Genomic DNA, 16154 nt, shown 5'->3' with positions numbered 1-16154 from the left:
TTACAATTGCGTCATAAATTTACACATGAAAATATAATGAATCATTAGGCTCACACTTTCTCCAAATCATTTCCTACAAATTTCTTTAGCGCTGTATGAGACGAAAATCTCCTTACAACTTACTTGTTAGTGGCAATAAATAAGAGGAGCTGTATGAGACGGAAATCTCCATATAACTTACTTGTTAGTGGCAATAAATAACAGTCTCTTTTCTCTGTAAAAGTCTAACACTTATTTCATCAGCATGAAGCAGATATGTCAGAGTTGTGTAGCTTAATACGTTACGCCGCAGTCGTATCTGTTGCATTTTGCTAAAATAGTTCATGTTTAAACAAGTATGAGAAGGAGTTAATAGAGAGATCAAATTTGTAATGTCTCGTAGTACCTCACAAGCGTGATTATACTAAAACTCCTTTTATCGATGGGTGCCTGTGGTATTACAGCTCAGAGCAACCATTGTCTGCAAGCATGGCAACAGTAAAGGAAAGATCCCTCTCTGTTGGATGAGTACTCGGACCACAGCTCGAGATGCCCCTGTCGTAGAATTTGGCACATATGTCACAGTCTGTAGTCGATGACGGCGGTTCCAGACGCTGTCTTCTGCGTGGCAGACCCCAACCGCGATCAGTGTGGCAACCACGAGAGGCGAAGCGGGAACGGCGAGTGTGGACCTGCGAACATGAGCGTAAGAGTGAAATTGTTGCACAAACACGGACTATTTGTAGGAATTGTCACATGTGTAATGTACTATTGACTATTGTTTAAATTTTACTTTTTTAACTTCTAATTGTACCCCTTCTTTCACGCAATTTTTATTGACATATGCACGGAAATTATTCCGACGTTAAGGGCTATAACTTTCGCGCCATTTTCAACATTTAACGTGTTATCTTCATCCAGAAACACTAAGCGGCCCAACATAGATAAGGTCGCTTACCGACCGACGCTAACCACGTCCAGGGTAACAACTATTCAACTATATCAAAAAAACGTAAGTTGGTTACAAACTACATCTATATCTACATCCATACTCGCAAGCCATCTGACGGTGTGTGGCGGAGAGTGCCTTGAGTACCTCTATCCGTTCTCCCTTCTATTACAGTCTCGTATTGTTCGTGGAAAGAATAATTGTCGGTATGCCTCTGTGTGGGCTCTAATCTCTTCGATTTTATCCTCATGGTCTCTTCGCGAGATATACGTAGGAAGGAGCAATATACTGCTTGACTCTTCGGTGAAGGTATGTTCTCGAAAGTTCAACAAAAGCTCGTACCGAACTACTGAGCGTCTCTCTTCCAACGTCTTCAACTGGAGTCTATCTATCATCTCCGTAACGCTTTCGCGATTACCAAATGATCCTGTAACGATCTTCTCTATCTCTTCTATCTGGTAAGGATCCCACAGTATTCAAGCAGTGAACGAACAAGTGTACTGTAAGCTACTTCCTTTGTTTTTGGACTGTATTTCCTTAGGATTCTTCCAGTGAATCTCGGCCTGGCATTTGCTTTACCGACGATTAATTTTATATGGTCATTCCATTTTAGATCACTCCTAATGCCTCGTCCCAGATAATTTATAGAATTAAGTGCTTCCAGTTGCTGACCTGCTATATTGTAGCTAAATGATAAAGGAGTTTTCTTCGTATGTACTCCCAGCACATTATACTTCTCTACATTGAGACTCAGTTGCCATTCCCTGCATCATGCGTCAATTCGTTGCAGATCCTCCTGCATTTCAGTACAATTTTCCATTGTTACAACCTCTCGATAAACAACACCATCATCCGTAAATAGCCACAGTGAAACACCGATGTTATCCACAAGGTCATTTATATATATTGTGAATAGCAACGGTCCTACGACACTCTCCTGCGGCATACATGAAATCACTCTTACTTCGGAAGACTTCCCTGCAGTGAGAATGACATGCTGCGTTCTGTTATCTAGGAACTCTTCAATTCAACCGCACAATTGGTTTTATAGTCCATATGCTCTTACTTTGTTCATTAAACGGCAGTGGGGAACTGTATCAAACGCCTTGAGAAAGTCAAGAAACACGACATGTACCTGGGAACCTGTGTCTGTGGCCCTCTTTGTCTCGTGGGTTTCACGCGATCGTCCTTTTCGAAACCCATGCTGATTCTTACAGAGCAGATTTCTAGTTTCCAGAAAAGCCATTATACTCGAACACAATGAACTAAATACGTGTTCGAAAATTCTACAACCGATCGGCGTCAGAGGTATAGGTCTATAGTTCGTCACCTCTGTTCGACGTCCCTTCTTGAAAACGGAGATAACCTGCGCCCTTTTCCAATCTTTTGGAAAGCTACGCTCTTCTACAGACCTATGGAACACCGCTGCAAGAAGGGGGGCAGGTTCCTTCGGGTACTCTGTGTCATCTGTGCGTCAATCTAGAGAAGGAACTACAGTGTAGTCTTCCGCTGTGAAACAGCTTTGGAAAAAGACGTTTAGTATTTCGGCTTTTAGTCTGTCATCCTCTGTTTCAGTACCATTTTGGGTACAGTGTGTCTGGATATTTTGTTTTGATCCACCTACCGTTTTGACATAAGACCAAAATTTTTTAGGATTTTCTGCCAAGTCAGTACACAGAACTTTACATTCGAATTCGTTGAACACCTCTCGCATAGCCCTCCTCACACTACATTTCGCTTCGTGTATTTTTTTTTGTCTGCAAGGCTTTGGCTATGTTTACGTTTACTGCGAAGTTCCCTTTGCTTCCTTAGCAGCTTTCTAACTTGGTTGTTGTACCACGGTGCGTCTTTTCCATGTCTTACGATCTTGCTTGGCACATACTCACCTAATGCATATTGTACGATGGTTTTGAACTTTGTCCTCTGATCATCAATACTGTCTGTACTTGAGACAAAACTTTTGTGTTGAGCCGTCAGGTACTCTGTAATCAGCTTTTTGTCACTTCTGCTAAACAGAAAAAGCTTTCTACCTTTTTTAAGATTTATGTTTATGGCTGAAATCACCGATGCTGTAATCGCTTTATCATCGCTGATTCCCTGTTCTGCTTTGTTTCAAATAGTTCGGGTCTGATTGTCACCAGAAGGTCTAATATGTTATCACTGGAGCTCAGCAATGGTTTTGGGGCTATCGCTGTACACTTTGTCTCTAATATAACCCCACACAAAAGACTGACAATGTGTTCAGATCCGGACAGTATGGGGGCCAATCGCAGCCCATGCCAGTGGTCTTTGGATACTGCTCCTCCAGGACATCACACACTCTCCTGCTTCGATGGAGTCGAGCTCCATCTCGCTTCTAGTATTTGCGGTGGTGCTTTCGGTTTGGCACGCTGTTTGGATCGCTACAGCCACCTGGAGGGAGGTGGAGCAAGTGTACGGTCGCGTGACGATCGAGGAGTACGTACTGAGCGGTGACCGAGAGGGGTGGTGGCGCGAGCGGGGCCCTGTTGTTTGTGGTCGTCAACTTGCTCGCCCCGTGCTTTGGCCGACCTCTTCGCTGTCAGGGGCTAAGTCCGCCTTACCCGCATGTACGTATCTTATGAAGCTTAGAAGCCGTGGTGCAGATCAGCGCGTGGGACCGTATGTCTTCTTATCGGCCGTTGAAACCATTGGCAGCGGTTGCCTCTGACGAGCATAAGGAAGAGCAACGTGTTCCCGGCGCTGGGGTGGAGTGTGAGAAGTTGAGTACTGTTTTTATGTAACAAAGTTAGTTATATATAGAAAATTGTTTTTTCAAGTTCTAGTGATGTGTATGAGTTTCTTCACCAGTGGTTTTGTTGAGGTCTTCCCACCACAGTTTTCGTTTGCCTGTCCGTGGGAATGTGGTAATTGCTTCTTGGTCGGACCGTTTAATTCACACCTTGATTGGATGATTTAGGGTCGGTGACGTGTGTCTCTGTGGTTCAGTACCTGTACAGGCACCACCCTTGCTATATCTTCTTCTTTTCGGTAACTCGGGGAGATGGTGGCTTGTAATGTAAGTTTTGGAGCTGGTACGCTGTGGCCCTCTAGACGACCAATAACTATTCAGAACACTGTGATCTGGGCCTCTTTAGACGTGTCACTCCCACACCGCGCTAAGGAAAAATTTTTTTGGGGACTGCCTTTAATGTGAAGGTCTCTGTGCTGGCTTATTCACATTTATCTTGTAACAACTGACATGTGTAATATAAGTTATTTAATTGGCAAGAGACAACAACTATTCTAAATTTAGTAGAAACTAGCTACATAAAGTTTTCTTTTTTTCTTAAGGAATTGTTCTCATAAAAAATTTGGCAGCTATTGAAAAGAGTTTTCAATTTGTTGTCTTATAGACCGAGTGATTAAAATTTGAAAACTGAATAAATCACGGAATAATGTAGATAGAGAGGTACAAATTCACACACATGCTTGCAATGACACGGGATTTTATTAGAACCAAAAAATACAAACGTTCAAAAAATGTCCGACAGATGGCGCTTCATCTGGTCAGAATAGCAATAATTAGCATAACAAAGTAAGACAAAGCAAAGATGATGTTCTTTACAGGAAATGCTCAATATAGTCCACCATCATTCCTCAACAATAGCTGTAGTTGAGGAATAATGTTGTGGAAGCACTGTAAAGAATGTCCGGAGGTATGATGAGGCATTGGCGTCGGATGTTGTCTTTCGGCATCCATAGAGACACACTTGCGACTTCAGGTAACCCCAAAGCCAATAATCGCACGGACTGAGGTCTGGGGACCTGGGAGGCCAAGCACGACGAAAGCGGCGCAAGATGTCTTTCACGCGTCTAGCAATACTTTTTTGATTTTTTTTTGTTCTGATAAACCCCTATGTCATTCCAAGCAAGTGTGTAAATTTTTACCTCTCTATCTACATTATTCCATAGTCTATTAAGTTTTCAAATGTATACTGACTTTTTGACCACCCTGTATATTTGTCAAGTTTAAAATCTTGTTATTGGGAAGTTGTTAACGGCATACCTTGCAACCTCCTTTTCATATATATATATATATATATATATATATATATATATATATATATATATATATATGCCAGACGCAAGAATTTATTATTGAGAAAGTCTTTAAAATAAAAGGGTATCTCTAGCAGTAGTTCTCGTTATTTCACGAGCACTTCCTGGCCCCTACTACCAAGATTACGTTTGTGGAATAACATGTGTGCTTGAGTTGTTGTTTGTGAACCACCCTAATTGATGGATCACCCGGACAGGTACAAATTGTAGTAAATACTCATGTGTAATACACTAAGGTGCAAAAGCTAAGTACAAAAGGAAATTTCGCACGATGCGTCACTGCCAAATAACCTACTTCTATGAAATTTGGACAGTACGTAGAAAGAACCGCCACAATATGGCAGAGAATATAACAGCAGAAAATAGGCAATGAGTCGAACAGAAATGACAGTTTTACTGAGAGAGATTAATTACGCTGAAGTCACCGTCGTTTGTGACGGTCCCCAGGACATTACACAGGGCAGGACGTGGTTTTTAATACGGTGTGTGATCCTGTCAGACGATAGTCAATGCTCTGGAACGTGACCCGTGCTGGCGACAATACTGACACGGAGATCGCGTGGTGGGCCGTTGCATTCCTCCACCAGTGCGGTCGTCAGCTGTTGAACGGTGGTGAACGTGAACGTGAACGTGAACGTGCTGCAATTCGTCTCGTCAGCGCATCCCACACGTGATTTAATTCGGAGGAATGAGCAGGCCAGTCCTTTAGTTCATCATCCTCCCTCCCCAGGAGCTACTCATCTGTTCGCTGCACTTGCGCATTGTCATCCGTGGAAATTAAGTCACGCAGAATGCATTCCTGGGAAATGGCTCATGGCCAAGACGTACAGTGTTGCAATAGCGATGACCGGAGAATGTACTGTGTTCAAATTTTTGGATGTCAGAACGCCCGATAACGTAACTGCTGGACCATCAAAACGATGTTTGACAAGCTTCCTGGGCGCATCAGGTGTTCGCGCCTCTCACCGTCTGAAAGAATGTTCGTCATCGTCGAACATGATCACCCTACTAAGTGAGTGAAAAGTACACTAAAACCATTATAATTGGTACACCGCGAAGATAACGTGCTACAGATGTGAAATTTAACCGACAGGAAGAAGATGCTGTGATATGCAAATGATTAGCTTTTCAGAGCATTCACACAAGGTGGGCGCCGGTGAAGACACCTACAATGTGCTGACATGAGCAAAGTTTCCAACCGATTTCTCATACGCAAACAGCAGTTGACCGGCGTGGCCTGGTGAAACGTTGTTGTGATGCCTCGTGTACGGAGGAGAAATGCGTGTCATCATGTTTCCGACTTTGACAAAGGTCGGATTGTAGCCTATTGCGATTGCGGTTTATCCTGTCGCGACATTGCTGCTCGCGTTGGTCGAGGTCCAATGTCTGTTAGCAGAATATGGAATCGGTGGGTTCAGGAGGGTAATACGGAACGCCGTGCTGGATCCCAACGACCTCGTATCACTAGCAGTCGAGATGACAGGCGTCTTATCCGCATGGCTGTAATGGATCGTGCAGCCACGTCTCGATCCCTGAGTCAACAGATGGAGACGTTTGCAAGGCAACAACCACCTGCACGAACAGTTCGACGACGTTTGCATCAGCATGGACTATCAGGTTCTGTTTACAGCAACATGAGGGTCGCATCCGTGTTTGGCGACATCGCGGTGAACGGACATTGGAAGCGTGTATTCGTCATCGCCTTACTGGCGTATCACCCGGAGTGATGGTATGGGGTGCCATCGGTTACACGTCTCGGTCACCTATTGTTCTCATTGACGGCACATTGCACAGTAGACGTTATATTTCAGATATGTTACTACCCGTGGCTCTACCCTCCATTACATCACCGCGAAACATTTCAGCAGGATAATGGACGACCGCATGTTGCAGGTCATGTACGGGCCTATCTGGATAGAGAAAATGTTCGACTGCTGCCCTGGCCAGCACATTTTGCAGATCTCTCTGGTCAGTGGTGGCCGAGCAACTTGCTAGTTACAATACGCCAGTCACTACTTTTGATGAAGTGTGGTATCGTGTTGAAGCTGCATGGGCAGCTGTAGCTGTACACGCCATCCAAGCTCTGTTTGACTCAATGCCCAGGCCGTTATTATGGCCAGAGGTGGTTGTTCTGGGTACTGATTTTTCAGTATCTATGCACCCAAATTGCGTGAAAATCTAATCACAAGTTAGTTTTAGTATAATACATTTCTCCAATGAATATCCGTTTATCATCTGCATTTCTGCTTGGTGTAGCAGTTTTAATGGCCAGTAGTGTATACATAAAAAAGGCCAGTCCCCTCGTAGGAGCCTAAATGAGATTCCTTGCCCATTAAAAGGGATCGGGAATGGGAGGACCTCCTTTTTCACCAAATAACGTGGATTTTACTCGCAACTGCCCTATCAGTGTGACTTTCCCTTATCTAGAAGGGAGGACTGGGGTTTAATTTCATACAGATCACAACATACAAGTGTCGTCGGCCCATCAGAAAGGATGGGGCCTGGCACAAGGATCATATATCTGACTACATAAAAAATATCCACCGCGATCAAACAAAAACTATTCACTGGATTTATAATTAATTTTATCATTTTAAGAGAAGCATTTTCAGTAGGGGGTCTTGCATTTCCTTGATATCTCTATAAATAGGGTTAACACTTTTCATTGAAAGCCGGATTAAAAGTACAACAATTTATTATAAATCGAAATTACACTTGTACAAACGATGTATAATTATTGTGAAATACATACCTATGGACGTTAACACAAAACTGGGGGCCATAGGGGGATGTGGCCTAAATTCCCCAATCACACACAATACTAGTGTTGGAAATGGTCCACCCCCGGTAGCTGCGTGGTCAGCGCGACTTACTGTCGCTTCTAAGGGCCCAGGTTCGATTCCCGGCTGGGTCGGAGAATTTCTACGTTCAGGGACTTGGTGTTGCGTTGTCCTAATCATTATCATCTCATCCCCATCGACGCGCAAGTCGCCGAAGTGGCGATCGGTTTACCTGACGGAAGGCCCTAGTCAGACGACATTATTATTAGCGTTCGAAATGGACCAGGAAAGGTGGGAGCCAACCATCCAGTAAATTCTTTACTCCAATAATTAGTGAAAGGTAAGAGACGGGATCCAATAGCTAATACGTAAATATACTCAAAAGGCAAACTACGAACTACTTGTAGATGCAAGTTATGAAAGCGACCTCCCGGGTGTAAACCAATAAAATTCATAAGATTCATTCTGCAACACTCTGATTTACGAATATGAATAACAAGAAACGCGGCCCATGCTAGTTCTGGTTCAGTTCGGATATCGTGTGCAGTACTACTCGCCATGTGGGCGACAAAGAAGGGCAAACCTGACACACAAAAGCCTGTTACGAAATGTTCACTAATATCACGGAGTATTGGAGAAGGAAAGACATTCGCTGAAGGCGAAGTGGTTACAGCGCGGGTTGAATTATAACGAACGTGGTGACTGCAACCCACCAGACTCTGACGCCAAGTCCAAAAACAAAATAGCGAAATTAGGAGGAAATCAAAGCAATTAGGCGCAAATTCTCCCGAAATCGAAGATAACCTAACACTTTAATACGTATTCGCGACTCAATCCACTTCTGAACCCAGCAAGAGCACGCATGCTTACCAGCTTGCAACCGTCTTGTTCTGGATGTCGCCACCGACTCCACACGACTGCTAACCGCCTACCGCCCGTTGCTCCAGCGAAGCCGGGCCTTGTGGGGTGGGAATTGGCGCACGTTTCGCCGGCCAATCAGGGGATACGGTTCCGTCGCCGAACTAGCTACTACGAGCTACTTGTGGATGCAAGTCATTAAGGCGGCCTCCTGTTTTCAAGAAGGGACGTCGAACAGATGTGCAGAACTATAGACCTATATCTCTAACGTCGATCAGTTGTAGAATTTTCCAACACGTGTTATGTTCGAGTATAATGACTTTTCTGGAGACTAGAAATCTACTCTGCAGGAATCAGCATGGGTTTCGAAATAGACAGTTGTGTGAAACCCAGCTCGCCCTATTCGTCCACGAGACTCAGAGGGCCATAGACACGGGTTCCCAGGTAGATGCCGAGTTTCTTGAATTCCGCAAGACGTTCGATACAGTTCCCCACAGTCGTTTAATGAACAAAGTAAGAGCATATGGACTATCAGACCAATTGTGTGATCGGATTGAAGAGTTCCTAGATAACAGAACACAGCATGTCATTCTCAATGGAGAGAAATCTTCCGAAGTAAGAGTGATTTCAGGTGTGCCGCAGGGGAGTTTCGTAGGACCGTTGCTCTTCACAATATACATAAATGACCTTGTTGATGACATCGGAAGATCACTGTGGCTTTTTGCGGTTGATGTTGTAGTATATCGAGAGGTTGTAACAATAGAAAATAGTAATGAAATGCAAGAGGATGTGCAACGAATTGGCGCATGGTGCAAGGAATGGCAATTGAATCTCAATGTAGACAAGTGTAAAGTGCTGCGAATACATAGAAAGAAAGATCCTTTATCATTTAGCTACAATATAGCAGGTCAGCAAGTGCAAGCTGTTAATTCCATAAATTATCTGGGAGTACGCATTAGGAGTGATTTGAAATGGAATGACCATATAAAATTAATCGTCGGTAAAGCAGATGCCAGACTGAGATTCATTGGAAGAATCCTAAGAAAATGCAGTAAAAACAAAGGAAGTAGGTTACAGTGCACTTGTTCGCCCACTGCTTGAATACTGCCCACCGGTGCGGGACCCGTACCAGATATGGTTGATACAAGAGATATAGAAGATCCAACGGAGAGCAGCGTGCTTCGTTACAGGATCATTTAGTAATCGCGAAAGCGTTACGGTCATGATAGACAATCTCCAATGGAAGACTCTGCAGGAGAGACGCTCAGTATCTCGGTACGGGCTTTTGTTGAAGATTCGAGAACATAAATTCACCGAGGAGTCAAGCAGTATATTGCTCCCTCCTACGTATATCTCGCGAAGACACCATGAGGATAAAATGAGAGAGATTAGAGCCCACACAGAAGCATACCGACAATCCTTCTTTCCACGTACAATACGAGACTGGAATAGAAGGGAGGACCGATAGAGGTACTCAGCGTACCCTCCGCTACACACCGTCAGGTGGCTTGCGGAGTATGGATGTAGATGTAGATGTAGATCTTCAAGCAGACATTCCTGGCTTGACGGAGTGACTCGTGATTGGCTAGAAGTTAGTGAGAGAGGCCTCTTTACAGAGCCAAACGTGCAGAAGAAACTGAGTTTTAGGTTGGTACTACTCCTTAGAAGAATAAGAAGGACTAATAATGTTCACATAATTTACGGGTTTGCTGCCGGGTGAAGTCGATCACTGCCGATATTTCGACAGGAGCACAGCCTGTCATTCTCAAGGCACAACTGCAAGGAGGAAGCAATGTGCAAGGGAATTTAATACCTCGGTTCACAGAGGAGGAAGAAGGAAGATACTACACGCAGAACAAGTAACCGCAAAGTCAACACACAACCGAAGTTAACCAACATCAGAAATATCGATAGTGACTAATAATCAACAGGTGAGGTAGCCCTAATTCTGTTCCTCTGTTTTTTGATGAGAGACAGAGACGGATTCCAAACGGCATTTAGACAAAATCCACCATCTCTGTTTTTAAAGTTGCTTGATAGTTTGATTTCAACAGCTTCCATAATGACACTATTCCTGAATTCAGTCTACCCGAATATTCACTATGGAGGTGGAAAAGAATGGATGCCTTCCCTTTCGTGATGTGTTGGTCAGAAGGAAGACAGATGGAACGTTGGGACATTTTGTTTATAGGAAGCCTGCTCACAGTGACTTGTATCTGCGATCTGATAGTTGTCACCATCCAGCTCAGCGTGAAGGAGTACCTCGTACCTTGGTTCACAGAGCCCCACGTTACCTCAGACCCTGAAAGTTTGGCAGCTGAGCTAGCACATCTCGAAGTCACCTTTCATCAGAATGGTTACAGCGCGGGGCACCAATGTGTGAGTGACGATAGCAACGAAGTGGCACCTAAGTCTACTTCCTTTTTGCCTTAGGCAGGAAGGGTTTTCAACAGGACTGGCCGTATTTTGCGGAAATATGATGTGAAATGTGTTTTTCTACCACCTTCTAAGATTACGTCCCTGTTGGCGTCCGTAAAAGATGATCTTGATTTGCGTAAGGCTGGTGTCTATCGTATTCCTTGCAGTTGTGGCATGTCATATATTGGTCAGACAATCAGGACTGTGGAAGGCGGGGGTATAGAACATAAGTGTCACACACGCTTACAACAGCCGAGCAAATCCGCTATTGGAACATTGCGTTGACACCGGTCATCCTATGGAATACAACAACACGGAGATTCTGGTTTGCTCGTCCAGCTATTGGGATAGTGTCATTAAGGAAGCTGTTGGAATCAAAGTATCAAGCAACGTTATACACAGAGATGGTGGAATTTGTCTAAATGCTGCTTGGAATCTGGCTCTGTCTCTCATCAAAAAACAGAGAGACAGAATTAGTGCTACCTCGCATGTTGATTAATAGTCACTATCGATACTTCTGATGTTGGTTATCTTTGGTTGTGTGTTGACTTTGCGGTTACTTGTTCTGTGTGTGAACCGAGGTATTAAATTCCCTTGCACATTGATTCCTCCTTGCAGTCGACGACGTCACCCGCAAGCAACCCCATAAATTATTTGAACATTCAATTCGCCGGGAAAAGTTAACGTCTCAGGACTAATAATTTTTTTATAATGTGGGGCCACAGTCATAATATATTTCTTTAATGTTAGTACAAACATTAGACTGTTTTTTATTGGCAGTGTTACATTTACACGATCATGATTACAGCTTCAAAGTGCCATTATAAAGTGTATTAAGTGTTGTACAGTGCCTAAGATGGCATACTGTCGTATTTAAAATGCACTATTAGACACATTGTCTAAGGGTCAGTATTCCTGGTACCAGAAATTTCTTTACCAGAAATACTGACCCTTAGACAATGTGTCTAATAGTGTATTTTAAATATGACAGTTTGGCATCTTAGGCACTGTATAACACTTAATACACTTGATAATGGCACTTTGCAGCCGAAATCATGCTCGTGTGAATGTAACAGTGCCAATAAAAAACAGTCGAATGGTGGTACTGACCTTAAAGAAATAAGAAGGACCACTTTGGCTTCTCCAAGTCATTCAAACTGCCGGCCCATGCTTCCATGTTCAAAGGTCAACGCGGGAAAAGGAACGCCAACGTGGCTAGCTAATGGAGACCACCGAATATGAAAATAAAATAAAAGTACCTTGCTCCAATCCTCTCTCCAGTTTCATTATGCTCTAGATACTGAAAAATTCAGCAGAATAACGGGCATGCTATTTGGCAACGTTTCGACCACGATTGCAGCGGCTTTCTTCTAGACCCAGAAGAAGGCCGCTGCAATCGTGACCGAAACGTTGGCTTTTCTATAGCAGCAGTACATTTTACATTATGACACGGTACCAAACCCAGAAAACTTTTATGTCGATTAAATGACTTGAGTTTAGACTTGTGACACACTTTTTTTGTTGGCAAGCTAGTTTTTTTCAGATTAGTGTGATGGATGCCACAGTATGTTACAATGGTGGAGTAACAAGCCGATTACAGACCATGAGCAGACTAGGCATCAAAACTGGGAACAACATGAAAAGTGTGCTGCCATGAGTGGACAGGCAACATATCGCTGAAACTGAAAAAACTGTTGAAAGTAAAACAAAGTAGGCCAGAATGACCAAGAAAAGGAAGAAAACGAAGATGAAAGAACCAAAAAGATTATGGTGCTGGAATGTTTTGATAAATCATTGAGAAACAAATAACATGCAAGTCTTTACTTTCAGTTTTTCGTAATGAACATTTTTGCGTACTTAGGTATCATTATCCCATACAGTATTAAAGCTACAAAAACAAAATTTTGAATTAATAATTATGTAGTGTACTTGTAAGTAATAGATTTCAGCTGTCAGTCACCCTTTTCAACTTTTTTTATTGGCAGATCAACAGGCATTACATGCATTGATCAGAAATGATAGTGCATTGAGAATGGCTAGTTTCTAGCTGAAATCTAGATCTGCCAATAAGAAAGTTAAAAAGGACGACTGATGGTTGCAATTTATTATTTACAAGTCAATGTAACAGTCGCTGATTGCAACAGCCTTCTGAATGGAATGTAACCTTATAATGTAGTGCTTGCCTACACAGTGAACCACATTATTCAACAGTGTATTAAATATTTTAAGCTGAAACATGTCGTATGATATTAAATTATTGGGAGGAAAAACTGACTTTTAAACAAAATTTTTTTAAATACACAAAACAACAGATTCGTAAATGTTCCTCTCTTACTATTTCGACAAGTTAATAATCAAAATAATAAAATTTGTTTTGAATAGTGTTAAATTACAGTGCTCCTAAAATAAAAATTGCATGTAATTCAGTGCGTAAGATAAAAATCAATTATGAATCCAGTATGTATTCCACAGATTTTAATTTTGTTTCACATAGAGGTCACAATTGTTATGTTAAAGTTTCATTTCAGTATCGATTACACATTTTGTGTTAAAGAGTTCCAAAATAGTGGTAAATACTACAGGCTATGACGTTCAGATCCGCTTTGACCCTCCCCCATGGGATACCCGAACCAAAAATACGATATGATATTTACATTTTTTTGATATCTACGTTTTATGTGAACAAGATCTCTATTACATACCGACAGTCTAACAGTACATCACTGACCGTCGTAGGCAGTCCGTTTCTCCGCCAGTGGCTCAGCACGGCGGTCAGTTGGATCGGACGCGCACCCAGAGGCAGACGTTGGCCAGCAGGTGGAAGCCGCCCCACAGCCCTGCCATGCACGCCAGGTCGCTGGAGAGGCGGTCCGCCGAGAAGTTGTACTTGTCCAGCACCTCACGGCCCGAGCTCAGGCAGGGCACACCGTCCGGCGATCCGGCGCAGGCTGTTGGCAGCGCCCAAGATCAGCACTACACGTGTCATCAGGTGCTGAGTGTGTTTGCATCACAGTTTGAAATTCAGAAGGGTTGCTCTATTGGTACTCAACGCTTTCACTCATCACTTTTGGAAATTTTTTAATTAGAAAATAGCACTGGTTGGTATTTTTTGCTACCAACATAAGACATTTGACGGTGTGAATAACAATATTTTCCTAGGTAAATTGAAGTTTCAAAAAATTTTGGGGTTGCCAGCAAACGGCTAATGTCATATGTATTCAAGACAATGCAGAAATATGTACTTCACAAGTCTTCCACTATTAGCAGGAGAGATTCTTCTGGATGGATGGAAATCATATGAGGATTTCCACAAAGTTCAGTGTTGTCCACTATTTTTTCTCGTACGTGTATGTAAACGATCTTCCATCTATCATACAACAAGCAGAATTACCCATTTTTTCATATCACTATCAAGGCTAACATGCATACGTCAACAGAAGGAGCGGTAAGTAGTGTTCTTAAAAGCGTTATTGCATTGTTATCTGCAAATAGTCTTACTCTGCTTCCAGAAGGCACAATATATTCATTTCTGCACATCTATACCGGTACTGCACTCACTATCAATGTGACGTATGTTGTGTCGACAATATCTAGGGTGGCAAATTCTAATACGTAGATGTCGATATTGATGACAATTTAAACGGTAAAAACACATTTTCGATCTCCTAAAATAAAATCAGTGAGTGAATATATTTCGCGTATTTTCACTCAGTAACAGCATATACAATAATTATAGGGGTAACTTATGTTTCATTATCCACGAAATGCTCTAAGAATAATATGTAATGTTCACCAACGATAATTTTGTAGATATCTGTTTGAGTTTGGTAGTTTGGCTACTGCTCCACGGTGTATTCCCTCATGAAGTTCCTCGTAAACAGCACACTACACTTCAAAAGCAAATGTGATATGTGATGTACATAATTACATTATCAGCAAGAAACGCCATTCATTACTCTACATTAAGGCTCACTTTAGCACAAAAAGAGATGTACAGTGCAGTGCATTCACCAGAATTTGTCACCACTTACCCAATCATATAAAATGTCTGACTGAATGTAAAATTCAGTTTGAAAACAAACTGAAAAGGCTTCTCTTTGTCAGCTCCTTTTATTCCGTAGAGATGGCCGGAGTGGCTGAGCGGTTCTAGGCGCTTCAGTCTGGAACGGCGCAACCGCTACGGTCGCAGGTTCGAATCCTGCCTCGGGCATGGATGTGTGTGATGTTCTTAGCTTAGTTAGGTTTAAGTAGTTCTAAGTTCTATGGGACTGATGACCGCAGATATTAAGTCCCGTAGTGCTCAGAGCCATTTGTACCATTTTTATTTCGTAGAACTATTTCTTTTTTTTCGTAAAAGATGGTCGATAGTAATTTCTAACTCACATCCGTAGTTTAAAAGTAATATTAACAAATGAACTTGTAAATGGCCAGCATTCAGCCATATTGACATATGAATGCGTAATATGAAAGTAAAATGTCTTGTTAGACGTCATTACGATTAATCTTACAAAATAGCTGCAAGATTTTAGGCTAGATAGCAAAACCTGATGTCCCCATTGTTCAGTCATTGAACGATGTAACAATCGCCCAGTACTTTACTCTAGTCACCTTCCGGTTACGGCCTGTTCTATCTCCTAGTAAACTGTATATTGTCGTACAGTTTGAAATACTTAATTTCCAAGCTTATAATCTTTGGGAGTTGAAGGTTTCATCAAGCCGAAGGTTTGCTTGAATACTACAGTACCTCAGTAGTCGAAGACTCATTCGATGGGTTAAGCCCTTGCCGACCTTTGAAGTGGTTTACTCAACCAAATTGTAGAGAGACCTACAAGCCATCGTGATTTCTGACCGTGCAGGAACTTGTCATCCGTGTTCGTAAATATTTTCTAGCACTTACTTTTTTTACCATCGGCCAATGCTTTCTCAGTTCGCGTGTCAAGAAATAAAAGTTTGGCGCAGGTGAGGCTCGAACTCACAGCTCTGGCGTTCTTCACGGCTGCTGAAGTGCAGGTGGAGTAAGCTAACCAACTGCACCTCTTTCACTTATTCAGTTTACCTTTCACGATCCTTCCTCATTTTCTTCGGCATTC

General features: G+C 42.6%; 1 protein-coding gene across 2 annotated transcripts in view; it reads right to left on the bottom strand.

Annotated features, from left to right (window-relative positions):
* Positions 1 to 348: 348 nt before the first annotated feature.
* Positions 349 to 16154, bottom strand: part of LOC126354403 (protein scarlet-like) — a 188627-nt gene continuing 172821 nt past the window's right edge. The window contains exons 14-15 of one of the 2 annotated variants that reach the window (XR_007565320.1): positions 13767 to 14012; positions 349 to 671 (exon numbers count right to left, since the gene is read on the bottom strand). Coding sequence is in view for 1 of the 2 variants with exons in the window: in XM_050004014.1 (XP_049859971.1) it covers positions 13837 to 14012 (176 nt within the window). In the remaining variant the exon portion in view is untranslated. The remainder of the gene's footprint in view (positions 672 to 13766; positions 14013 to 16154) is intronic. The other variant, XM_050004014.1, reaches the window with a different exon arrangement.

The sequence above is a fragment of the Schistocerca gregaria genome, chromosome 3 (genome assembly GCF_023897955.1).
Source record: "Schistocerca gregaria isolate iqSchGreg1 chromosome 3, iqSchGreg1.2, whole genome shotgun sequence".
In the NCBI taxonomy this organism is placed as follows: Eukaryota; Metazoa; Arthropoda; class Insecta; order Orthoptera; family Acrididae; genus Schistocerca; species Schistocerca gregaria.
This window is presented reverse-complemented; position numbering and strand designations above follow the sequence as displayed.